Below are 26,569 nucleotides of genomic sequence, written 5' to 3'. Positions count from 1 at the left end.
TTTCAGTTGTATTCCAACTCGAACCTGCCCTAAAGAGCACTTATTAAATGCTTTAAAGAATCAACATAAAGCACAGTAATGTCAAAATAGCTTGCTGTGTACATGTTCAGTCCTTTGTTACTTTAACTGGTTCTGTCTTCAAAAGCCATGAAGCGACTACAAAGAGTAACATGTTAATTTAATGAGCTGCCACCTCTTGGAAGCTGCTCACTATTTATGGTTTAAGCTATCAAAAAAAAAGACAGCAGCTGTGGAACTGCTTCAAAAACAACTGAAAAGTTGCCAAAGACGGCGCTTCAGTAAAGAGGTCGCTGGTGTTTACTGAAGCATCTTTACCTTGAAAAAAACCAGCATGTCCACTAAGTGCCTATACACTAAATCTCTACAAATACAGTTTCAGAATGAGATATTAGGGATCATTTTCAGAAAATTGTGAAATTTTGTATCCGTAGTCTGAATAATAAAAAATTGTGCTACAGTGGCACTGCAGGTTTCAATGCATGTACAACTTGGTTATAAATTAAAATTTCATAACTTGTTAATATTCTTAAATTTACAGCCATCATATTCTGAGTTCGATATAAGTGGAAATGTTCTTGGTCTTATTTTCAATCAAGGCATGATTTGGTAAGTTCACATTGTGTAAATCAGGACAAAATGGGCATTACTTGATGGAAAATCTATTGGGCGTTAGGCTTAATAAGTCCAACAGTTTATAATAACATAAGACTACAAAAATTTTTAAGATTCATGTTTAGGATATGAAAGAGAACGAGGATATTTACATATTTGGTGGTCATGCCTTGTCTATCGGGGATGTACTATTATTCTGCATACCATATTATGCTATGTAATAATGTAATATATTTCATTCCTTCTTAAAGCTCCATCCTTTAATATTCTAGGTAGAATAAACATCCCTAGCCCTCTAAAAAACTAAGCCTTCCACCTAATAGTATCCACAATCAGGAAATGTGCTAATGCTCCCTAGTATGAACACTGGTTGTCATGTTGTAATCAAATCTACTAATGGGTTTGTTGTCCCAAAACAACATTTATCACATATCCACAGGGTACTTGCTAAAAAGTCCCAGAGTCCCTTGTACAAAAGAAAGATTAGTGCAACCACCATTATTACAGACAGTGAATGTAAAGGTTTTTTTTTCAGTTAAACGGTGAAAAAAATTGAAAATTTGTAAAAAAAAAAGAAAAGAAAAAAATGGAAATGGAAGCTAACAGGAACTATAGAGGTTAAGATAAGGACTGTTTTTTATGTATTTTTGAAGAATCAAAGTAATTTGTACAGAGATGATTATTTCATTTCTGGTAGATAACCTGTCCCAGGATGGGGACTGTTAGAAAATGCACTCACTGGATGGCCGAGAACAATGACTGCAATCTATATACCATATATAAGTAGTCATGCTCACAAAAATGTTTTAGTGGAATTAGGAATAATAATGCAAAGGATTCAGTTAATTCAAATACACAGAACATCCAGGACAATCCAACACGGAGATGACTTTGTGTGATGCCTCACTGATCTTCTGAGTAAAAGCGCAGTTCATTGTTGCAGGATTTGCTCATTGCTACACAGCCGAATGCTGAGCACAGTGCAGTGTGATTGGATGACACTGCCTTCTTCAGTACCCTTCCTTTGTTATATGACTTGAATGTTAAAGGGTCTGGCAGGCACCGGCACCAGTGATCCGAGAGGCTAGCATCCGACACTTCCTCTTCTCCTCCCATACTTTGTCAGCAGGAACTGCTAAGCATAAATATTAATAGCAATTTTATTTCTATAGCGCCAACATATTCTGCAGCACTTTACATTTTAGAGGGGACTTGTACAGACAATAAAAGACAATAATCACATAAGATACCAGATAACAAGAGGAGCGAGGGCCCTGTTCGCAAGCTTGCAATCTATGAGATCCCCCTTGAACTTGCTAGCGCCCTTATCAGGCTGCACATCCCTGTACTGTGCTTCGACGTGGGCAGTGAATGCAGCGGGAGCGCCCTGCGCAGGTTGGTGAGGCAGAAGCGGCTGAACGGAAAGTGTTAATCAGTGTAGTGGGAGCCGCTCTCCGCTACCCTCCTGAGTGTGGGCACGGGGTAAAGTGGAGTGACTTTGGATCAGACAGCTTTCTTGTCCCCCTACGTTGCACTGCCCAGATAATGCTGTACATTCCTTGGGCACTGGCTGTTAGTGTAGCAGAAGCCGGCTTGGAATTATTCTCCCTCAACCCTTACCCTCCTGGATGGTTGGAGGAAGCCACATTGTTTTTTACAGTATAAACAATTACCGTAGGTGTGAAGTCCCCCTCTAAGTGTGTACACATATAAATGCCTTAGTATGTAATGTCTCTACATGAATCTGAAAAAACTTGCAGGATATTCCAGGCACTGCCAGTGAATGAAGGTGACATCCTGTGTTGATATATCTGAGGAGGGAGTTGGATATTATATGTACTGTATATATATATATATATATATATATACTAGCTATTGAACCCGTTCTACGCCCGGGTGGCGAGCATTTATATTGGTATATGGTCTCCATCCTGGTATGTGCTGCTCCATCCTGCGCCCCCATCCTGTCATGTGCTGCTCCCATCCTGCGCCCCCGTTCTGTCATGTGCTGCTCCCATCCTGCGCCCCCGTTCTGTCATGTGCTGCTCCCATCCTGCGCCTCCATTCTGTCATTTGCTGCTCCCATCCTGTCATTTGCTGCTCCCATCCTGCGCCCGTTCTGTCATTTGCTGCTCCCATCCTGCGTCCCCGTTCTGTCATTTGCTGCTGCCATCCTGCGCCCGTTCTGTCATGTGCTGCTGCCATCCTGCACCCGTTCTGTCATGTGCTGCTGCCATCCTGCGCCCGTTCTGTCATGTGCTGCTGCCATCCTGCGTCCGTTCTGTCATGTGCTGCTGCCATCCTGCGCCCGTTCTGTCATGTGCTGCTGCCATCCTGCGCCCGTTCTGTCATGTGCTGCTGCCATCCTGCGCCCGTTCTGTCATGTGCTGCTGCCATCCTGCGCCCGTTCTGTCATGTGCTGCTGCCATCCTGCGCCCGTTCTGTCATGTGCTGCTGCCATCCTGCGCCCGTTCTGTCATGTGCTGCTCCCATCCTGCGCCCGTTCTGTCATGTGCTGCTGCCATCCTGCGCCCGTTCTGTCATGTGCTGCTGCCATCCTTCGCCCGTTCTGTCATGTGCTGCTGCCATCCTTCGCCCGTTCTGTCATGTGCTGCTGCCATCCTGCGCCCGTTCTGTCATGTGCTGCGGCCATCCTGCGCCCGTTCTGTCATGTGCTGCTGCCATCCTGCGCCCGTTCTGTCATGTGCTGCGGCCATCCTGCGCCCGTTCTGACATGTGCTGCTGCCATCCTGCGCCCGTTCTGTCATGTGTTGCGGCCATCCTGCGCCCGTTCTGTCATGTGCTGCTGCCATCCTGCGCCCGTTCTGTCATGTGCTGCGGCCATCCTGCGCCCGTTCTGACATGTGCTGCTGCCATCCTGCGCCCGTTCTGTCATGTGCTGCTGCCATCCTGCGCCCGTTCTGTCATGTGCTGCGGCCATCCTGCGCCCGTTCTGACATGTGCTGCTGCCATCCTGCGCCCGTTCTGTCATGTGCTGCTGCCATCCTGCGCCCGTTCTGTCATGTGCTGCGGCCATCCTGCGCCCGTTCTGTCATGTGCTGCTGCCATCCTGCGCACGTTCTGTCATGTGCTGCTGCCATCCTGCGCCCGTTCTGTCATGTGCTGCGGCCATCCTGCGCCCGTTCTGTCTTGTGCTGCGGCCATCCTGCGCCCGTTCTGTCATGTGCTGCGGCCATCCTGCGCCCGTTCTGTCATGTGCTGCGGCCATCCTGCGGCCGTTCTGTCATGTGCTGCGGCCATCCTGAGCCCGTTCTGTCATGTGCTGCTGCCATCCTGCGCCCGTTCTGTCATGTGCTGCTGCCATCCTGCACCCGTTCTGTCATGTGCTGCGGCCATCCTGCGCCCGTTCTGTCTTGTGCTGAGGCCATCCTGCGCCCGTTCTGTCATGTGCTGCGGCCATCCTGCGCCCGTTCTGTCATGTGCTGCGGCCATCCTGCGGCCGTTCTGTCATGTGCTGCGGCCATCCTGAGCCCGTTCTGTCATGTGCTGCTGCCGTCCTGCGCCCGTTCTGTCATGTGCTGCTGCCATCCTGCGCCCGTTCTGTCATGTGCTGCTCCCATCCTGCGCCCGTTCTGTCATGTGCTGCTGCCATCCTGCGCCCGTTCTGTCATGTGCTGCGGCCATCCTGCGCCCGTTCTGTCATGTGCTGCTGCCATCCTGCGCCCGTTCTGTCATGTGCTGCGGCCATCCTGCGCCCGTTCTGTCATGTGCTGCGGCCATCCTGCGCCCGTTCTGTCATGTGCTGCTGCCATCCTGCGCCCGTTCTGTCATGTGCTGCTCCCATCCTGCGCCACCATTGTATTATATGCCCCCCGCTCCAGTGTGTATGCCCCCGAATGCTGCTGCCATATAAAAAAAAAAAAAATACCATACTCACCTATCGTCCGGCTCCACTGCAGGTATGTCTTCAAGAAAATGGCGCCAAAAAGCGGGGACTGCGCAGGCGCCGATTCCGGCAGCAGGAATCGGCGCCTGCGCAGTCCACGCTTTCCGGCGCCATTTTCTTGAAGACACACCTGCAGTGGAGCCGGAGTGTGTCTTCAAGAAAATGGCGCCGGAAAGCGCGGACTGCGCAGGCGCCGATTCCGGCAGCAGGAATCGGCGCCTGCGCAGTCCGCGCCCTCCGGAGCCGGGAGCAGAGGAGCCGGGAGACGGAGCCGCAAGCAGCGCTGGAACCGGGAAAGGTGAGTATACTTACCCTCCCTCCTGGCGGTCCCTGACTCTCCGGTGGAGATCGCGGTATGCGTTCAGTGCTTACGCATACCGCGATCTCCCGGGAGCGTCGCTCTGTGAGGCCCAGACTGCGCCGGCGCTTGCGCTTGCGCAGTCTATAGAGGCTTCGGACAGAGTGACGCTCCCAGCGTTATATTATAGATATATATATATATATATATATATATATTTTTTTTTTAATTTATTTACAGTATGTTTTCTTTTTTTTCTGTTATAGCAACAATTATTGTTAATTATGTAACAACAATCCTTTCAATTACCCAACAGGATGGGGACATTTTATGCTCCTGGACTGATCGTTGTAAATGTACTGCGTCTCCTGTCCTCAATGTACTTGCAGTGCTGGGCAGTAATGAGCAGCAACGTTCCACAGGAAAGAGTATTTAAAGCTTCAAAGTCAAACAATTTCTACATGGCCCTATTATTACTGGTACTGTTCATGAGCTTGTTGCCTGTGGCATACACAATAATGACTATAACCCCATCATTTGACTGTGGTCCTTTCAGGTAACAGATTACCTATCCATGTATATTTATCTATCTCATATGTATACATTATCTGTCTATTATCTATCTATCTATCTATCTATCTATCTATCTATCTATATATCTAGCCATCATCTATTTATTTATCTATCTAGTTAGAGCAAATTTGTAAAAAAACAAAATGACACACAGATATAGTTGCCTTTATTACACAGTGTAGGGCATGTGGAGGCACTGAAGGCGCTCACAACAATAAAAAAAAAATACATGACATATAAATAGATAAATGAAGACAGCAAACATTAATTACTTGAATAAATGTCATTAATGACCCAAGAATGAGAAAGGACAACAAAGACCACGCCCAATGGGGGTGAGAAGGAAGTTTATATATATACAAATATATATATATATATATATATATATATATATGATAGAGAGAGAGCGCGTGAGAGAGATGCACAAAGGACTCAATAGTTTAAGTATTATAGCCACAGGCTAATATGCTAAATGCTAATATAAGTCCAGATAATTAGCACGTTATTCAATATGAACCTGGTGTCCATTGGAACACAGGATCCATTCTGTCCAATAATCTCAAATAAAAGATATTATATATCAAAGTATAATTACACAGAAAAAATATATACTGTATACAAGTAAAGTATCATGGTGTAAAATAACATACCAATAAGTGATGAGCTGTTGAGTGTGGCGCCAAACCTGAAGCCTGTTTCGGACCAGACCTTCATCAGGGTCTGACGAATGTCTGGTTCGAAACTCTCAAAGTGCATTACTAATGTACAAACATACGAAAGGGGTCACATAATTAGAAGAGTGACTCAACCACAGCTAAATTATAATTGTAAAAGTGGAGTATCAGCATCCTATAGATGATACTGCACATCTCTGTGTGTAAGGGTGTGGACAGTGACTGTCATTTTCAGACCCTTGAACACGACAAGTTTGCAAAGTAAATAGTGTCATGCGATTTTGTACGTGAATTGCAATATGTGAAGTGTGAACTATGTCATGCGTTTTTAAAAGTGTTGTGTAGTAATGCACAGTGAGTGTGTGGGTATTGTAAAGGTAATACCTAGTGTGCGTAACGTACACTCCAGCACGAGCATAGGGTAAGCACATGATAAGACATAGTGTCATGGTTGTGGACAGGGTTCCTTCTTTGTCCTCTCGGGGTTAATTTGTAAAGCCTCCTTCTGGATTGGGGAGGGCTATATTTACCCTCCTTCATCTGGGGATCCTTGTCAGTGATACATCTGTCTTGGCTGTGTCTTACCCCCTGGCATGCTTGCATACTGTTGTCCAGGTAATTTCTTGTGTATGACTCAGTCTGTTTTCTCGTTCTGTGCTTTTGCCTTGTAACTCTGTGCTAATTGTCTGTTTCTGGTTCTGACCTTCGGCTTGGTACTCTAAGTTCCCTCCTGTCTGCCCCGTTTGTACTGCACTGCTATCTTCGGCTCCCTGACCTTTTTCCTACGCCCCGACCATGCCTGTGTCTCACCCTTTTGGCACTACATCGATCTCCCAACTTGACTTCAGCACGTTCAGACTACTCTCTGGCTCTGCCAGTCACCACCGCCACTCAACGTCTGGCTCCGTCTCCACCCACTCCCCTAGAGGTCTTGTGTTTCAGGTCCTGCGCTCTGGCAGGTAAGCTCCCCACAGCGTTCCTTACTCTCACTCGGTCCTTCTGTGACACATGGACCAACTCCTGCTGTATGCCTGCAGCAGGGTTCTTGATATTATCACTGACCTAAACATTTAAACAAGATTTTGCACTCTTTTTTTCTCTTTGGTCATGGATCCGCTCCATGCTCTCCCTGAGCAAGTGAAGGATGCTTTGGCCTTGCATCATCTCCTGGATTCCCTGGAGGATGCCATGACTCAGGCTGTCCTTATGGACTGTAGGCTCTGTGTCAGAGGGGTGATTCAGCAGGAAACCCCTTTATACTCCAGCTCAAGGGACACTGCTTTACCTACATAACCCATGGAGATGGGAGCCATTTCAGTCAAAGAGAGAGAGGAGGCATCACAGAGATAATCAGCTGTACTTTTACTGCGGAGCCTCGAGACACTGGAAAAAAGACTGTCTTTCTTGTCCATCCTCATCTAAGGCTGCTTTCACACATCAGGTTTTTGGTTTCAGGCTAAATCCGGCAAATTTGCTAAAAAACAGATCCGGCGTAAATTGTGAAAAACTGATGCACCGGATCCGTTTTTTAGCTGGATCTGGCTCTCTGTACTGTGCATGGTTTTTGACTGCTTGGAGAGAGAGAGAGAGAGTGAGAGAGAGATATTCCGTGCCAGAATCAAAAACAAAGCTTCTGGGCATGCTCAATGTGTAAAAACGGATACGGTCACCGGAAACGCTCATTCACACATCAGTTCCATGCATTTATTGCCGGAAACGTCCCTTCAGGCTTTTTCGCCGGACACAAAAAAGTTGCAGGAGACTTTTTTTGTGTCCGGCAAAAAAGCCTGAAGGGTAGGATCCGGCACAAAATGGATGAAACGCATGTCCTTGAGGCACAATCCTCCGCTAATACAACTCTATGGGAAAAAAACTGATCCGGCATAAGAAAAAAACGGATCCGGATTGTGCCTGAAACTGCCGGATTGTGCCTGAAAGAAAAAACCTGATGTGTGAAAGCAGCCTTAGATGTTGGAAAATGCCTAAGTCTGGGTAATGATCGAGGAGGTTGCCCAGAATCCCAGGTACAATTTTCCTCATTTGCTAAAATCCTTCTCCAGGTAGAATTGGAGATTGCTGCTGGTCCCGTTTTGACTACCGCTTTTGTTTACTGTGGATCCACCATCAATTTAATTGATTCTCGTGTTGTGACTCTTTTTAACGATAGGGACAGTTAGGCTTGAATCCCCCATCAAAGTGGTGGCTATTGACTCCATTTCTCTCACCCGAGAAAGAATCTGTTTTGTGTCTGAGGTTTTTTTTCACTAAGAGTGGGTCCTGCTCATGTGGAAAACATAAGCTGTTTTGTCTTGAATAATTTGCCTGTGGGACTGGTTCTAGGTATGCCTTGGCTTCAACGCCATAACCCCGTTATTGGCTGGGTATCTGGAGAAATTGTCCATTGGGGGTCCAATTGTACCAGTCTGTGTTGCAATTCTGTGCCATTGTTCACCCCTTTAAAATCTGTATCTGTGTCATCTATTGGTCTGGAGGGTATTCCAGAGCACCTAAAAGACTTTGAAGATGTATTTTTCAAAAGCGAGGCTGAGGCACTACCACCACATAGTCCTTTTGATTGTGCCATTGACTTAGTTCCTGGGTTTAAAGTTCCCAAGGCTCGTTTGTATAATCTGTCCGGGTCTGAGCACCGAGTCATGAAGGAGTACAGTGCCTTGCGAAAGTATTCGGCCGCCTTCTTGAACCTTTCAAACTTTTCCCACATATCATTCTTCAAACATAAAGATACAAATTGTAAATTTTTGGTGAAGAATCAACAACAAGTGGAACACAATTGTGAAGTTGAACGAAATTTATTTGTTATTTTAAATTTTTGTGGAAATTCAAAAACTGAAAAGTGGGGTGCGCAATATTATTCGGCCCCTTTAACCTAATACTTTGGTGTGCCACCTTTTGCTGTGATTACAGCTGAAAGTCACTTGGGGTATGTCTCTATCAGTTTTGTACATCGAAAGAATGAAATTCTTGCCCATTCTTCCTTGGCAAACAGCTCGAGCTCAGTGAGGTTTGATGGAGATCGTTTGTGCTCTTTCCACAGATTCTTGATTGGATTGAGGTCTGGACTTTGACTTGGCCGTTCTAACACCTGGATACGTTTATTTGTGAACCATTCCATTGTAGATTTTGCTTTATGTTTGGGATCATTGTCTTGTTGGAAGACAAATCTCCGTCCCATTCTCAGGTTCTGAGGACTATTGCAGACTCCAACAGGTTTTCTTCAAGAATGGTCCGGTATTTGGCTCCATCCATCTTCCCATCAAGTTCAAGGGGGCCGAATACTTTCGCAAGGCACTGTATATTGTGGAGAGTCTCCGCAAAGGGCATATTCACCCTTCTGTCTTGCCTGTAGCTGCTGGGGGTTTTTTTTGTTAAGAAAAAAGATGGTGGTTTGCGGCCATGCCTCGACTTTCGGGAACTCAATAAGATTACCGTGAGAAACACATATCCACTCCCCCTCATTCCAGATCTGTGCAACCAACTCCAGGGGGTGAAATGGTTTTCCAGACTTGATTTACAGGATGCCTATAACCTGATAGGGGTTAGTGAAGGGTTAGTGAAGGGGATGATTGGAAAACTGCATTTTTCACGTCTGAAGGACTGTTTGAGAACCTGGTCATGCCCTTCGGGCTGACTAACGTTCCTGCTGTCTTTCAAAATTTTATTAATGTCTTTTTTTCTGATCTAATTTGGCACTTTGTATTCATTTATCTTGATGTTATTTTAGTGTACTCACCCGATAGTCAATCCCACTTGCACCATCTGTGAACTGCTGTTCTTAGACTTAGAGAAAACAATTTGTATGCCAAGTTGGAGAAGTGTTCATTCTTTGTACAGGAATTGTCTTTTTTTGAGTTTGATTATTTCTTGTGAGAGATTTCGCATGGATCCGAAAAAAGTCCAGGCTATTACTGATTGGATTCAACCTCATGATTTAAAGAGTTTGCAACGCTTTCTGGGCTTTGCAAACTACTATCGAAAGTTTATTAAGGGTTTTTCGCAGGTGGTTAAGCCCCTGACTGATCTCACACTTAAGGAGGCTGATGTGAAGAATTGGTCAACTTCTGCGAAAAATCATTTTCTGACTTTAAAAAAGTGTTTTATTTCCGCCCCAGTGTTGGTCCAGCCAGACCCATCTAAACCTTTTATCGTGGAGGTCGACACTTCTGAAGTGGGAGTGGAGCAAGTGTTGTCCCAGGGTCCCTCTACTCTGACCAACCTCAAACTTTGTGCCTTCTTTTCCAGAAAGTTTTCTTCTGCCGAGAGAAATTACAATGTAGGTAATAGAGAGCTTCTGGTGGTCAAGTTGGCCTTTGAAGAATTGGAGGCATTTTTTGGAGTGGGCTGTTCATCCGGTCACCATGATCACCGATCACAAAAATTTAGCTTATATCGAGTCTGCTAAAAGATTGACCCCCCAGACTGGCCCGGTGGTCGCTTTTGTTCCCCGATTTCAATTTTCCATCACCTTCTGTCCAGGGTCTAAGAATGTTAAAGCAGATGCATTGTCCTGAAGCTTTGATCCGGTGTCTCCTCCTGAACGCCCATCCTACATTCTTCAGCCTGAGGTGGTGGTGACCAAAATCTCTCCTTTCCTGGTCAACTATGGGTTTAACCTGCATTTTGTGGAGTTTTCTCGCATGGACTCAGGTTGTCCGGGGGCAGAAGGAACTGTGCAACGCTTAAAAGCCCTGTAGGTGGAGGTTCAGCGAAACATAACCAAGGCCCAGGGAAAATAAACATTTTTTGCAGACAAGAGGAGGGGGTCGCGTCCTGCATTCTTAGTGGGCAAGAAGATGTGGTTATCCACCCATAATATTAAGCTTAAGGTCCCCTCAGCCAAACTGGGTCCTAGGTTCATTGGCCCATATAAAATGATTGAGTTTGTCAACCTGGTGGCCTACAGGTTACAGCTTCCCGTCTCCTTCAAAATATCCAACGTTTTCACAGGTCCCTTTTGAGAGGAGAACTCCTTGTCCGTCACTCCCCCTGTGTTTGTGGAAGGTAATTTCGAGTATGAGGTGGGGTGCATCGTTGATTCTCGGTGGGTGCGCCGGAATCTACAGTGTTTGGTGCACTGGAAAGGGTATGGTCCGGAAGATCGGTCGTGGGTCTCAGCTTGATCAGTGCATGCCAATTGGTTGGTTTGGGCTTTTCATGCCAAGCATCCTGAGAAGCCTGGGGGCCCAGTGGCCCACAGTTTAGAGGGGGGTACTGTCATGGTTGTAGACAGGGTTCCTTCCTTGTCCTATTGGGGTTACTTTGCATAACCTCCTTCTGGTTTTAGGAGGAATATATTTACCCGCCTTCATCTGGGGATCCTTGTCAGTGATACATCTGTCTTGGCTGTGTGACTCTGTGCTAATTGTCTGTTTCTAGCTCTGACCTTCAGCTTGGTACTCTAACTTCCCTCCTGTCTGCCCCGTTTGTACTGCACCACTATCTTAGGCTCCCCGACCTTTTTGCTATGCCCCGACCACGCTTATGTCTCACCCTTTTGGCACTACATCGATCTCCCGGCTTGACTTTGGCATGTTCAAACTTCTCTCCGGCTCCGCCGGTCACCTTTTTTGCAGTTTTTAAAATGTAAAAGATGACAATTTTTTTTGCCTAAAATATAAAGGAAATGTGTCATTTTTAACTTGAGGACTTTTAGAGATAAATTAATCTTCAACTTGCTTAACTGTTCACAATAACAGTAATTTTGACCAGAGATGCCCAAATATTTACATGACACTGGTTCTATCTATCTAGTCTGCCATTATATATAAAGTTTTTTTTCTGCAGTGTGAAGTGCAATAACAAAATCACTATCTACTCATTAACCCAATTAAGACATGCAAACTCATTAGAAAAGTTTTAACATTTTGAAGTAATCGAAAATTATCTACTATTGATTTTCAATGTAAACCCCTCCAGAAAGACCAGGCATACTACTAGAGGGCTTTTCCTTTTCCTAGAGGGGTGATCTTAGACAAGGCAGTATTATTCATAAGGCTGACTAGGCTGAAGCCTAGGGGCTATTTAGTGTCTAGGAACCTGCCAATTTATTTTGCTGAAGCACTTTATCTGTGCAATAGGGTTTCAATAGTTAAAAGTTCTTTGCACGGGGGGCGTGGCCTGACGGTGAAAGGGAACAGTCGCACCTCATAAGAGCTCCGTCTCTGAGACTGATTCCCAAAGGATCTTTTTGGTCCCACTGAACATTAAAAAACCCCATTACCTGGCAAAGAGTGCTGCAATCACCCTAGGAAGATCCAGAGGGCAAGAGGAGCATATTGCCCCTACGCAAGATCAGCAAATCTCCGTGGAGGGACAGAGATGCGCTATAGACGACGCCATCTTGGGAGTCTCACGAACTAAGAGCACGGCGGGCCGCTGAGACGCCGGGAAGGTACACACCACCCCCTTCCCTGGCTACTTCTCCTTCATCCCAGCTTTCCGCGCACGCCTGCACGATCTGCTGCTTACCGGCGCCGATACCCCTGCGCTCCGGTGCGCCCCGCGGTACTCTGAGTAGTGTGGGCCTGCGCGCCACGGAGCTCCGGCCGCTGCCTTCTGTTAGCGGGGCTGGACAGAAGAGGAGTCGCACTTGCTGAAGGGAGAGCTGAGCGGACCCGCTGTCAACGGCGGCGCTCTGCACCTTACCTCATCCAGCGGCTTTGTGGCTGGGGCGGAGAGACTCTGTGAGCGAAGACGATCCCGGGGATTTCCCGCCACTCCCGGCGCCATCTTGTCGTCACTGCAAGGGGCTGATGAGCATGCTTGTGTGCCTCAATAAGACTGTGGCCACCCCTCCTCTATAGCACAACGTTCCCTTACTGCTGCCTATTACCCACCAACTTCTGGGTCACGTTTGAGGAGGCATTAATGCATTATTAACACCTTAATGTGCAACAAACATTGATTTTAACTCCGAATATGGCCCCCCCTGTGTCACCGGTGTCACCCTGGGACTCATAGTTCAGTAACACAGTCACCCTTTTGCTGCATAGAGAGAAAGACTGCCTTCCAAAGAATGTTTTTATTTGACCTCTGGGCACTTTTTCCACTCCAGACTCATATACACTGTGCCAGAGAAGGTGCCCTAGAAGACAGCCGTATAGTGACATCTAGTGCACAAATCAAGAATTGGTGCCAAATTCTATAATACACAGAATAGGCTCAACAGGTCACCAATCGTCTTTACTGATCTAATAATGACACCCAGTGTCCATGTTGAGTTCTAGCTCCGTGCACATTACAAGGATTAGTTAAATATCCTCCTCTTTCATCCAAGTTATGTTTAAAATAACCTAATCCTGCATGGACGAGCTGTGATTTTAGAAGCAAACATCTCTAACAGTGAGCAATTATAATGGTGAAGACAAGTAAAGAACGTTCTAAAAGTTTAACTCCAGCCCTCTACCAAGGAAAACAGGGAGAGATGGAGAAGTTCCTCAAACATAAAACAACAACCAAAGCTACGCTGAAGAGCTCTAATCCGAATACTGGCACTGAGGATCTGGTGGAGGACTCTGATTCCAGCGAGGAGGCGTCTGAGAGCGACTTCCCCCAATCTGACTCAGGAAAGCTTTCCAGATCGTTCCTTAGGATGTCCCTATCTCAAGCTATGAAACCCTTAATAGCTGAAATCGCTGGCATGAGGGCAGATCTCTCACAAATAGGAAACAGAGTTGATTCACTAGAAAATGCTCAATCCACTATTGTCAATCAATCAAATTCGCTGAAGGACCACTTGGAATTCCACAGACACCAGCTAAACAACGCGGCTCTAGCGCTGGAGGACCAGGAGATCCAGAGCCGGAGAAAGAACATTAGAATCAAGGGCTTGCCCGAAAGTGTGTCCCAAGAGGTACTTGAGAAGGCTACTAAAGAGATTTTTGCTTTGCTATTACCACAGGAAAAATGTGATCAAATCATCATCGAAAGGGTCCACAGGTCGCTGAGACAAAGCCTAGGTCCACGGACCCACCGAGAGATGTTATCTGTGGATTACTGAACTATCTAGATACTGCTGCCTTAATGACGGCCTCCAGGGATAAAAAAATCACTCTGCTATGAAGGTTCTCCCATACAGATTTACCAAGATTTAGCTCCATCCACTCTGATGAAACCTAGGGTCCTGAGACCACTGCTTGACACCCTGCGTTCAAAAAAAATCCTCTATAGGTGGCTTTTCCCCTTTGGCCTGGTGATCCACGGAGGTGGGCAGCAGATCATTGTCAGAAGCCCTGACGATCTCCCCGGAGTGTGGGAGGCCTTTGATCTTACTCCTCTGGAAATCCCCTCATGGCTCCCCATGGACATGGATCCGCATTCGCCTCCCCCCTTGAGAGCTATTTCGGGGGAACATGGTGACTGGACTCCAGTCAAGAGAGGGGCTTCTCCCAGACAGGGGAAAATGGGAAATAAAAAGAAGCCTCCCCCGTGAGCCTTTCACTCTTCATACCATTGTTTTGATATTCATGTAGACCACATATGTCTTCTAGCGTTATGGTTATCTTTATCTTATCTTACAGTTATATAATGTTTTTGGATGTTAGTAAATTGCTCTTTATATCTGACAGATCGCCGCTCGTGCATGAGATGGCACCCTCCCTATCTGCTATGGGAGGATACCCTGGCCCCCGCCTCTGCGGCAGATGAGTAGTTTGTTTGTATATGGATGTTCCCATTTCTTTCCCCCAGTTGTTGTATGTTCCCTTGTTCCATTGGATTTGGTACAGATACAGTACTTTTATAGAACATTCCGAGCTACTTCACCTATCCAGCCATGGCTAAGTGTAATTTCCCGGCCAATATAATTTTGGCCTCTTATAATGTTAAAGGCATACGATCCCCAAATAAAAGAAGTCAAATCTTGAGATTCCTACACTCCAAAAAGACAAACATTGCCTTCCTACAGGAAACACACTTTAAACATAACAGAGTCCCAGATATGTCCAGATCTTACTTCCCTCACTGGTTCCACAGCACAGCTACTTCTGCTTCTAGAGGCGTCAGCATTATCATAGGTAAAAATGTACCTTTTACATTGAAAGATTCTCTGTCAGACCCGGAAGGTAGATTTATTATCCTTAAAGGCCTTATTGCTAATACAAAAGTAACTTTATGTAACCTCTATGCTCCAAACCATGATCAAATAAGCTGGCTGTGTAAAACATTACAAACTCTGAAATTGTTCTCGGAAGGGGTAATGGTGGTTAGAGGTGACTTTAACCTACCTCTTAATCCGTTCTTGGCCACATCGTCTGGGAATACTCACTTAGCTCAAAAAGCCTTCAGAAAATTACACCTCTCCCTACAATCGTTAAACTTAATTGATACATGGAGGACTCTACACCCCACAGTGAATCCAGACTGGATGAGGTGTCTTTAACAACACTTAAAGTTAGGCACTTACTAAACAAAGATCTTCCTTTAGACTCCTTCCCCTCTATGCTCGCCCCAATCTGCTCTATACCATATCTATTAGACCCGAGCTATAGAGACCCATTGTGGTCCTCTCTTCCCAAAGAACCTTTGAAGAACTTCTATAACGATAGAATCCTAAATAGAGGAACCTGGCCCCCAAACTCCTCGACGCAACCCAAAAACTTTCTACAAATACAGCATATCAGACGTACGCTCCTTAATTTCAAAAAGAAGTTTCCCCACAACTCTAATTGGTCATGGCTCGACATAATGTCTAAAATCCCTCACCCCGAAATGAAAAACGTCTCTCGTATCTACACTCACCTCCATCAACAATCAATCTAAGCCTGCATTTATTTATTCCTGGGAGATGGAGATGGGGGTTATTTTCACAGAGACGCAAATTTCAAAAATTTTAGCTTTTGCACGGGGATTCTCCCGCTGCATACTACTTCAAGAAAACTGCTATAAAATTTTGACCAGGCGGCACTTAACTCCTGCCAAATTGTCTCATTTATGTCTGATAGACGATAGCTCCTGTTGGCGTTGTCATGGTTCCCTGGGCCACCACACCCATATTTTTTGGGAATGTCCTAATTTGACAAAATTTGGGGGCGAGATCAATAGGTTCCTTAAGAAACTAAATTGAATTAAGACTAATTTACAGGCTTCTGAAGTCCTACTTTCCTGCCCATCTATTAATTTCAGACCTAAGAAGCATAGACTTTTACCACTACTAATAAGTGCCGCCAAACATTTAATCACATTACATTGGAAAGATGTTTCCCCTCCAACCATGGTGGAGTGGTTTTCCAAAGTCGACCAAATCTCTAGGCTAGAAGAATTATCCAGTTGGGAAATGAACCGTCATGATCTCTATGTAAAGGTTTGGGCCCCCTGGAAAGAGTTACGAGCAAGCGGGTATACTTAATTCACTTTCGCTTCTCAACGTATGCCCATGATGTTTTTGGTTATGACTGGTTGTATTTTTGCAAAATTTATTGGTTATTGGCTATGACTCAATGTATGGTACCATTTCATGTTTAACTTGTTTAAACCTCCCTATCCCTCCCCTAGATTTCTCCCTTGTTCTCTCTTTCCCTTCCCCATCCTTTAATACCCCTACCCCCAAACTACTCTTCTTTCCCTCTCCTCTTTTCCCCTGTGTTTTTCTCACTTCACACCTTCTAACAACGTAGTCCATGAAAATTTCATTACTGTTTTCGAGTATATTTGCTTAAACTGTGTTATTTGTCATTGCTTCTGCGTTTATTCATAAATATAGAATTTACAAAAAAAAAAGTTCTTTGCACTCTGCACTATAGCAATGCATGTCACATATACTATCACAGTGCACTAATATATTTATCACAGTGGACAATCGCGAAATAGTGTCAGAGTTGTGACATCATGCCTCCTCCTCTATTACACCTCCATGATCAATATAATCTAGTTGTAATTTTTATTCCAGGTTCTTGAATCTTCCCATAGGCCATGTGATCCAACCAAAAAACAGTTATTGTTTATACATATCTTAAAAAAATTGACTGTGAAAAAGTTCTAAATGAGACCCTCCACATGGATATAGAGTTATGTACTGCAGTCAAATGCCTACCATATCTACAGGCTGCAGTAGGGTGAAAGATTGAAGAGGACTTCAGAATTACCTGAAAGTCTAGGTGACGAGGTATAAGTTAATATGGCCCAGTTCTTAGGATAGGAAAGGCCATCCAACTGTAATTGGTGTGGCTCCAATCCACAGGAACCCCATAAATCAGTAGATCATAACGTTCAGTGTTTATTTAGGCACATCTGTTTATCAGTACATGCAGCTACAGTACCAGGTGGACACAAGTATTGATGAGGCACTGAGCCTGGATAAACTTTGAAGGCTTCCACTGATTAGAATTATTGGGAATAGACATTAATTGCTCATTCTTGAAAAACTAAGTTGACTTCTGCCCTTATATTTACTGTATATGATATTAGTTTAGCTGTAATGTTTGACAATAAGTTTTAGTTTTTGATAAAATATGAAAAGTTTGCAAATATTGTTTTCATTTTGAAGTGGAAAAAACAGGATGTATGAAGTTCTTCAAGAAACAATTGAAAAGGACTTTCCATCTTTTATGACCAACTTGTTTGGTTACGTGTCCAATCCTGGGATTGTAATAGCAGCTGTGCTTCTAATGGCGTAAGTTTTTATAAATCCATTTTTATTAAGGGGTGTATTGTCATGGATTCTTTTTGTTTTTGTTTATTGCAGAACAGACTAGGATAGTTTTTTGAAGGAAAGACTAGGGTTAGCTTAGTCATTTCTTCGTTACTCTGTAATGCATTGATATGTTATATTGGTAGTTTGTAATATTATGAGATTTGTATGTACAAAGTTTATTTTCCAAACAAAAATATTAGACTAAAATAATATTAGTTAATACTTCCTTTAAGGGACCCAATGTAACTTAGCCACTTAGTGACTGAACCAATTTTGACCTTAACCCCTTCATAACTGGAAGTATTTTCAGTTTTGCGTTTTCAATTTTTGCTCCCATTCTTCCCAGAGCCATTTTTTTATTTTTCAATATGGCCATATGATGGTTTGTTTTTGCAGGAGGAGTTGTACTTTTGAATGACACCATTGGTTTTACCATGTCGTGTACTAGAAAACGGGAAATAGCAAAAAAAGTGCAATCCCACACTTGTTTTTTTTTGGCTTTTTTACTAAGTTCACTAAATGCTAAAACTGACCTGCTATTATGATTCTCCAGGTCATTATGAGTTCATAGACACTAAACATGTCTAGGTTTTTTCTAAGTGGTGAAAAAAAATTACAAACTTTGTTAAAAAAAAAGCAGCGCCATTTTCCGATACCATTTTGCGTGATCTTGGGTTGGGTGAGGGCTTACTTTATGTGTGCTGAGCTGACATTTTTAAAGATAAACTATAAAAAGGATATACCGGTATTAGCTTAGACAGCCTCACATAATAATAATAATACCTAAAACTGTAATCTTTATTAATAATATAGAAAAATACAATAACACAAAGGCCCTATGCCTGCAAACAAAGTGATTAGATGCTGTGTAATATAAAATACCCCTATATGGCCCTAATGGACCCTATTAAACCCTTGCTACCTACAGAGGTTGGCACCCTAGCTTGTACGCAAAATGGCGCCCCCGCTCACCGACGGCCGACCCTTGAAGCACCCTAATAATCCCTAAATTGGTATAGGGTGCAACTGGTACCAACCAAATGACCTAAAGCCAAAACATAATGCCGTGGTGATAAGAAGAAATGAAGGGGTGAAGAGAGTGAACTCAATAAAACGATGTCCTCAAAACCAACACCCTGCTAATATTACCAAGCCACACAACAACAGCAATCAAAATAAAAAATAACAATAAAAGATAAACCGGATTTTTTTAACTAATTCAGGGGTGGGGGGATGAAAAAAAGCCAAAGCTGATCCTCCCTCCATTCACCCTGATACTACTGTCCCTACCTGGCTGCGGAGGTTGGCACTCTAGACTTAAATGCAATGTGGCGCCCCGGCTCCCGTCGACTAGCCCTTACATGCTCACCCTCCCTGTTCTACAACAGTGTAGAGAAGAGAGAAAGGAACCCACATGTGTACGGAATGTCGTTAGTGAGTGACAGGGACAGAAAGTGCAAACAGTTCCCCCACTTAACTCTTAGTGCAATCAAGGGTTAAATCCCATTTACTGTCCATCTAAAATCAGGACAACATCACATGCAGCATAATGTGGAAGATAAACACTGAAGTAGGGTAGTAGCTTCAGGCTCCCTGGTAATGCTTACACAGATTATAAAGATTGCACTAATCCCATATTGTGCTTTTTCTCAAGCTTGTAATCAAAACATGAGTGAAATCTTATCTGAGATCTGGATACTGAATAACAAGTCTCATAGTAAGAACAGATCCCACACTTAAAGGGACTCTGTCACCTGAATTTGGAGGGAACAATTTTCAGCCATAGGGGCGGGGTTTTTGGGTGTTTGAGTCACCCTTTCCTTATCCGCTGGCTGCATGCTGGCTGCAATATTGGATTGAAGTTCATTCTCTGTCCTCCATAGTACACGCCTGCACAAGGCAAGATTACCTTGTGCAGGCGTGTACTACGGAGGATAGAGAATGAACTTCAATCCAATATTGCAGCCAGCATGCAGCCAGCGGGTAAGGAAAGGGTGAATCAAAAACCTCAAAACCCCGCCTCTATGGCTGAAAATCGTTCCCTCCAAATTCAGGTGACAGAGTCCCTTTAACGCTTAGTGCAATCAAGGGTTAAACCTCCTAATTACTGTCCAACTAAAATCAGGACAGCATCATATGCAGCAAAATGAAGTAGATAAACACTGAAGTGGGGTTGTAGCCTCATGCTCCCAGGAAATGCTTACACAGAGTATAAAGATTACACTGATCCCATATTGCACTTTTCTAAAGCTTGCAAAAAAAAAAAATGAGTGGTATCTTATTTGAGATCCGGATAGTGAACAGCAAGCCTCAGATAATGCAAAAAGATACCTCACTTAACTCTTAAGGTACCGTCACACTCAGCAACTTTGCAACGAGAACCACAACGATCCGTGACGTTGCAGCGTCCTGGATAGCGATCTTGTTGTGTTTGACATGCAGCAGCGATCTGGATCCCGCTGTGCCATCACTGGTCGGAGCTAGAAGTCCAGAACTTTATTTCGTCGCCTGGTCGGCGTGTATCGTCATGTTTGACATCAAAAGCAACGATGCCAGCAACGTTTTACATGGAGCTAACAACCAGCGAGAACGATAAGCGAGTCGCCGTTACGTCACTGGATTGCTCCTGCATCGTTCTGGAGTTGCTGTGTTTGACGTCTCTACAGCGACCTAAACAGCGACGCTCCAGCGATCGGCTCGTTGTCTATATCGCTGCAGCGTCGCTGAGTGTGACGGTACCTTTAGTGCAATCCATGGTTAAATCTCATTTACTGTCTGTAAAAATTCAGGACAGCATACCATGCAGCATAATGTAGTAGATAAACACTGAAGTAGGATTGCAACCTCAGGCTCCATGAAAATGCTTACACAGATAATAAAATTTGCACTAAACCCATATTGCACTTTTCCCAAACTTGTAAACAAAGCATGAGTGGAATCTTATTTGAAACTATCTAACGATAGGCCCATGTCCTGCTATCCTTAGACACGGGCCTATCCATCTGCCTCCTGATGAACTTACATTATGGAAGGGAAATGCGTAGAGGCTTGCTGCTCATTATCCGGATTTCAGATAGGATTGGCTCGGTAATATTATCAGGGTGTTGGTTTTGAGGACATCGTTTTATCAAGTTCACTCTCGTCACCTCTTCAATTCTTCTTATCACCACGGCATTATGTTTTGGCTTAAGGTCATTTGGTTGGTACCAGTTGCACCCTATACCTATTTAGGGATTATTAGGGTGCATCTAGGGTCAGCCATCGGTGAGCGGGGGCTCCATTTTGCGTACAAGCTAGGGTGCCAACCTCCGCTTGTAGGAAGGGTTTAATAGGGCCCATTAGGGCCATATAGGAGTATATTATATTACACAGCATCCAATCACTTTGTTTGCAGGCTTAGGGCCTTTGTGTGTGTTATTGTCTTTTTCTATATTATTAATAAAGATTACAGTTTTATGTATTATTATTATATGAGTCCATTTTTAATGATACCATTTTGGTGCAGATACAATCTTTTGATCACCCGTTATTGCATTTTAATGCAATGTTGCAGCAACCAAAAAAACTTAATTCTGGCGTTTTGACTTTTTTTCCCGCTACGCCGTTTAGTGATCAGGTTAATCATTTGTATTTATTGATATATATCGGGCGATTCTGAACAAGGCGATATCAAATATGTATATGTTTGATTTTTTTTTTATTGTTTTATTTTGAATGGGGCGAAGGTGGGTGATTTGAACTTTTATATATTTTTTTATTTTTTTTTACATTTTTAAAAACTTATTTTTACTTTTGGCATTCTTCAATAGTCTCCATGAGAGACTAGAAGCTGCCATAACTCCATCAGCTCAGCTACATACAGGCGATGATCAGTTCGCCTATATGTAGCTGAATTAGTCCATTGCTATGAGCGCCAACCACTAGGCAGCGCTCACAACAAGCTGGCAGTGACAACCATAGAGGTCTCCAGGTCACCTCTGGTTGACATGCCAACCCACCGGTGACCCGCAATCATGAGACGGGGTCACCGGTGAGCGGATTTCTAGCGTGATTTCCGGAAGCACATGTTAAATGCCTCTGTCGGTGTGACAACGGCATTTTCAATAGACAAAGTTTGCAGGAGACATTTACAGAGCCCCAAAGGTGCCAGCACAGCAGAAAAACCCCAAAAGTGACCCCATTGTAGAAACTGTACCTCTCAATGAATTCATCTATGGCTGCAGTGACTATTTTGTAACATCCAAGCCAGGCTTCTTTTCTGGAGAATTGCAAATCTGCCAGTCTAGGACCCACACATTGTGTCTCCATACAGTGTAGAGCCCCCATATATTCTAGTGCCCCCATACATAGTGCCCAACTTGTGCTTCTGGCGATACACACCTGTTAATTAAGTGCCTTTTCTCCATTACAATAATGCCAAACATGTGGCTGCTTACTGTGTTTTAAGCACAGGGGGGCTCAGAAAGTGAGGGGCATTTGGATTTGGGAGGGCAGAATATCACTGGATTTTATTTGATCAGGTGGGAGCCATGTCACTTTTCCAGAGTCTTTGTTCTAACAGTAATATTGGAACCCCCTATAGTTCCAGTGACAAATAATGGACCTGATGGGGTTGGTTTTGTGTTGGATGAGTTAGGGGTTTTATTGGTAAAATTTTGGGGTACATAATACTTTTCTATCCCTACTATCTTTTTTTAGGTTTTGCTGTTATCAGACAGTAAAAATGCTTTTAAAAAAACCTAGTCAGCTTTCCAAGCCTTCAAATCGACTCCCCTAAGTCAGCCAACGCCTTACACGGATCTGGTGGAGTAGCCAAATGATGCACAGCAGAAAGGAGAAAAATCCAGCAATGGGCGTGGGTGAACTTCTCCTTTTCTCCTATAAAAAGTATAGTCTGAGAGCTGTAACTTTATTTTTTGTCGGACAGAGCTGTATGAGGGCTTGCTTTTTGTGGGACGAGTTGCAGATTTTTTTGGTACCATTTTGGGGTATTTCTTGATCGCTTTTTATTCAGATTTCATATACACAGAATGGACAAAAACAGCTATTCAGCTTTTATATTTTATTTTTTGCACCGTTCACCAAGCAGTAAAAGTGATAAGATCTAGTTGTTCATTGGGTCGTTACAATTACAGGGATACCAGATTTATATTGTTTTTTATGCTTTTCTATTTTCACACACTAAACACAATATTTTACAAAATTGAATTTGTTTTTTTTTCATATTCTGAGAGCTGTAACTTTTTTATTTTTTTTGTTGAATGAGCCATATTAGGGTTTGTTTTTTGAGGGATATTTTGGCATTTTCATTTATGACATTTTTTTTATGTATGACTTTTTGATCGCATTTTATTCACTTTTTTGTGAGTCACTATGATGAAAAAGCAACATTTTTACATTTTTTTTTAAATTTTTTTACATCGTTTTCCATACGGAAAAAATAACATACCAGTTTTATAGAGCGGGTCATTAAGATGCGGCAATACTAATTATGTTTATTTATTTATTTTATTTTTTGTCTTATCACAAACGCTGCATTTTGAGTTGTGAAATGGCTTTTCGTGATTTGTGTGCACTTTTTTTAGTTTGTTTTTTTTTACAAGTTTTATACAACTTTTTTACTTTTTCACTTAAGGTACCGTCACACAGTGCAATTTTGATCGCTACGACGGCACGATTTGTGACGTTCGAGCGATATAGGTACGATATCGCAGCGTGTGACACGCTCCTGCGATCAGGGACCCCGCTGTGAATCGTACGTCGTAGGACATCGTTTGAAACTTTCTTTCGTCGTCTAGTGTCCCGCTGTGGCGGCATGATCGCATGGTGTAACAAAGGTGTGCACGATATTGTATACGATGTAAAGGGCGGAGGAGCTGGCTACGTAGGAGCGCTAAATTCTCCACCTCCTGTGTGCCGATTGGGCGGTACAATACTGTGCGCTCATTCGACAGACAAAGGACTATTGTTCCCAGCGGATAAAACCGGAGCTGTCGAGCGCTCTCTTCATTTCTCTCTGGAGCACGTGCTGGAAACAGAACTCCTAAATTCGCTGGATTCCCTGGACTTTGATAACTACTATACAGACTTTTACGGCAAGAGGTATGTATAACGCTACAGCGTAGCAGATGTTGCGCTTCAACGGGGATAAACGCTGGAGCGTGGTCGATTGTTCCTTTATGGAGAGTAGGGTAGAAGGCCAGAGAGCCTCAGGTACACAGCTGTAGCGTGGCCCAATTAATTAATCCTTTTTCAGATCGAGCTGTAGCATGGTTCACTGCCCCGTTTATGCCAGTAGTAATATAGTTATTAGATCAATGGTCAAAACATTGTTTTGTAAGCACGTGTATTTATTGTACGTTTGTTTTCTTTTTAGGAACTATGCTCACTTCCGATGAGAGTTCTGTTGTTGCTGCTGCCCTGGTGTTTGAGGCAGCACGTCTCCAAGAGGAGAGACGTCCTAAACGAAAACGTCGCATGTGGACCCGGAGCTGGCTGCAGAAAAGATCCACATTGTCACACATGGGTCTCATAAGAGAGTTACGTGATAATAATCCACATGATTTCCGAAACTACCTTAGGATGTCAGAGGAATCATTCAAGATAATACTGTCTGCTGTTACGCCACTCATACAAAGGAGTGATACGCCGATGCGTGCAGCCGTGCCCGTGGATGAAAGGTTGGCGGTGACACTGCGGTTCCTGGCTACAGGAAGGTCTCTTCAGGATTTGCAGTTTTCCGCAGCTGTTTCCAGACCTTTCCTCAGCGTTGTGATTCCGGAGACATGCGCGGCCATTGTGCAGAGCTTAAGGCATTATATGGAGGTACTACTATTTAATTTGGGCTGCTGTGTTATGTCGATATATTATACTAGCTATGTAACCCGTTCTACGGCCTGGCGGCGCACATTTCTATTGGTATCTGTTCTCCATCCTATCATGAGCTGCTCCCATCCTGTGCCCCCATTCTGACATGTGCTGCTGCGATCCTGCGCCTCCATTCTGACATGTGCTGCTCACATTTTGCGGCTCCATTCTGATATGTGCTGCTCCAATCCTGCGCCACCCTTCTTTTATTTGCTGCTCCCAACGTAATTTAATAGGCTATATTATTTCGATATATTGTTTTGCACCCCCTCTCAGTCAGTGAAGCCGTTTCCTAAATTGGCTGCCTGCATATTCAGGATTGTTGACTTTGTTATACTAATCAAAACTATGCGTCAATCTCTCTAGGATGTCCACATGAGAGTGTATGTGCACAACAATATATTTGACCTAATTTGTACATGTTTCCTTCTCATCCTGCAGTTTCCCAAGTCGGCGGAGGACTGGAAGAAGATTGCTTCCGATTTTGATCAGCTGTGGCAGTTTCCAAACTGCGGTGGTGCATTAGATGGAAAGCATGTGCGCATCACACAACCAGCCAACTCTGGATCCTTTTTTTTCAACTACAAAGGATATTTCAGTGTGATCCTCATGGCCCTTGTCAATGCAAACTATGAGTTCGTAGATGTGGATGTTGGCATGAATGGTCGAGTCTCCGACGGTGGAGTTTTTGATCACACTTCATTTGGGGAAAGCTTGAGGAACAATCAACTGCAGTTGCCAATAAATGAAGACACAAAAGCAAACCTCAATTTTGTTTTCATCGCTGATGAAGCTTTCCCTCTTCATCCACATTTGCTGAAGCCATTTGCGCAGAGAACACTCACACCGGTGCGCCGAATCTATAATTACCGGTTGTCGAGGGCCCGTCGTGTAGTTGAAAATGCCTTTGGGATTATGGCTAATCGGTTTAGAGTGTTCCACACAGCTATCAACTTGAAGCTGCCGTCTATAGACTTTGTGGTTTTGGCATGCTGTGTGCTCCATAATTTCCTGAGACGTCATGATACGAGCTCCTATTCTCCTCCTTCGTTTATTGATGCAGTGGACCCAAGAACCGGAGATATTGTGCCCGGGGAATGGCGTACACAACCTGATAATTTAACAGCTCTTCAAGCACTCGGATCTGGCAGACAGGCAGACGATGCAAGGGACTGTCGAGAAAAATACTGTCAGTACTTTAATGGTTCTGGAGCTGTACCCTGGCAGGATCACGCCGTATAAAAAAAAAATTTTTTTTTGCTTTGCTGTTTACTCAACAATATGTATGTTATGCTTTCGTGTCCACAATGTAAATTTGCGAGTAGGTCACTGTCTTTTGTGTAATAAAATTAAATTGTATTTATTTCTCCCATTATTGTTGATTGTTCATTTTAGATAGTACGTTATAGCGGTCGGTCTATATTGCATTCCAAAGTCAAATGGCGACTTCCTTCCATTCCAAGCTCTGCCATGCACACAAACAATGGTGTACCCACACAGAATCGTGTTTTCAATCATATAAACCTCTGTAAATTACTTAAATGTGATGAGATGCCTAAAAAATGGTGTTGTAAACCCTTATAGCTCCATAAATATTAAATAATGAGAAATTTTTTTTTTCTAAGGTAAGGTAACTATTTCTTTATATGTAATAATCTAACTCCAAAACATAACATAACAAAAAAAAAACAATAAAAAACAAATTATCTTCTGCCACGGTCTAACAGGTGTCGCAGCGTCACACCCTGCTGCTGTACTTGAGCCTGGAGGAGCGCTGCTGTCTGCTGCAGGAGCGCTGCTGTACGCTCCAGGCGTAGTTGTCTGGCCAGGAGCTCTGTCACGGTGGGCAGTTCTGTGGATAGAAGAGGTTGGAGAACTGATGGTGATTCCGCTGAAAATACATATTGACCTCTGTTGCTGGACCAAATTGAGTGTGTTGTAAATTTCTATTTGGTCCGGGCACACAGGGC

General features: G+C 43.9%; 2 protein-coding genes across 2 annotated transcripts in view; both read left to right on the top strand.

Moving 5' to 3' along the window:
• The window catches only part of LOC138670522 (transmembrane channel-like protein 2-A), a 111,143-nt gene that overhangs the window by 69,440 nt on the left and 15,134 nt on the right, over positions 1–26,569 (top strand). The window contains exons 6-8 of the mRNA XM_069757972.1: positions 560–627; positions 5,155–5,394; positions 17,586–17,711. Of these exons, the coding sequence (XP_069614073.1) occupies positions 560–627; positions 5,155–5,394; positions 17,586–17,711 (434 nt within the window). The remainder of the gene's footprint in view (positions 1–559; positions 628–5,154; positions 5,395–17,585; positions 17,712–26,569) is intronic.
• Positions 23,644–25,998, top strand: LOC138657516 (uncharacterized). Its single transcript, XM_069745293.1, has 3 exons — positions 23,644–24,557; positions 25,041–25,429; positions 25,995–25,998. The coding sequence occupies exons 1-3, from the start codon at positions 24,114–24,116 to the stop codon at positions 25,996–25,998; spliced, it is 837 nt and encodes a 278-aa protein (XP_069601394.1). The 5' UTR covers positions 23,644–24,113.

This window comes from Ranitomeya imitator, chromosome 1 (genome assembly GCF_032444005.1).
Source record: "Ranitomeya imitator isolate aRanImi1 chromosome 1, aRanImi1.pri, whole genome shotgun sequence".
NCBI classification, from domain to species: domain Eukaryota; kingdom Metazoa; phylum Chordata; class Amphibia; order Anura; family Dendrobatidae; genus Ranitomeya; species Ranitomeya imitator.
This window is presented reverse-complemented; position numbering and strand designations above follow the sequence as displayed.

What these genes read in the sequence shown, in the direction of transcription:
- LOC138657516 (XM_069745293.1), top strand. Translation starts at nt 24,114, where the DNA reads ATGCTCACTTCCGATGAGAGTTCTGTTGTTGCTGCTGCCCTGGTGTTT. An exon ending in GCTTAAGGCATTATATGGAG is followed by an intron (nt 24,558 to 25,040) that starts GTACTACTATTT and finishes CTCATCCTGCAG; the next exon opens with TTTCCCAAGTCGGCGGAGGA.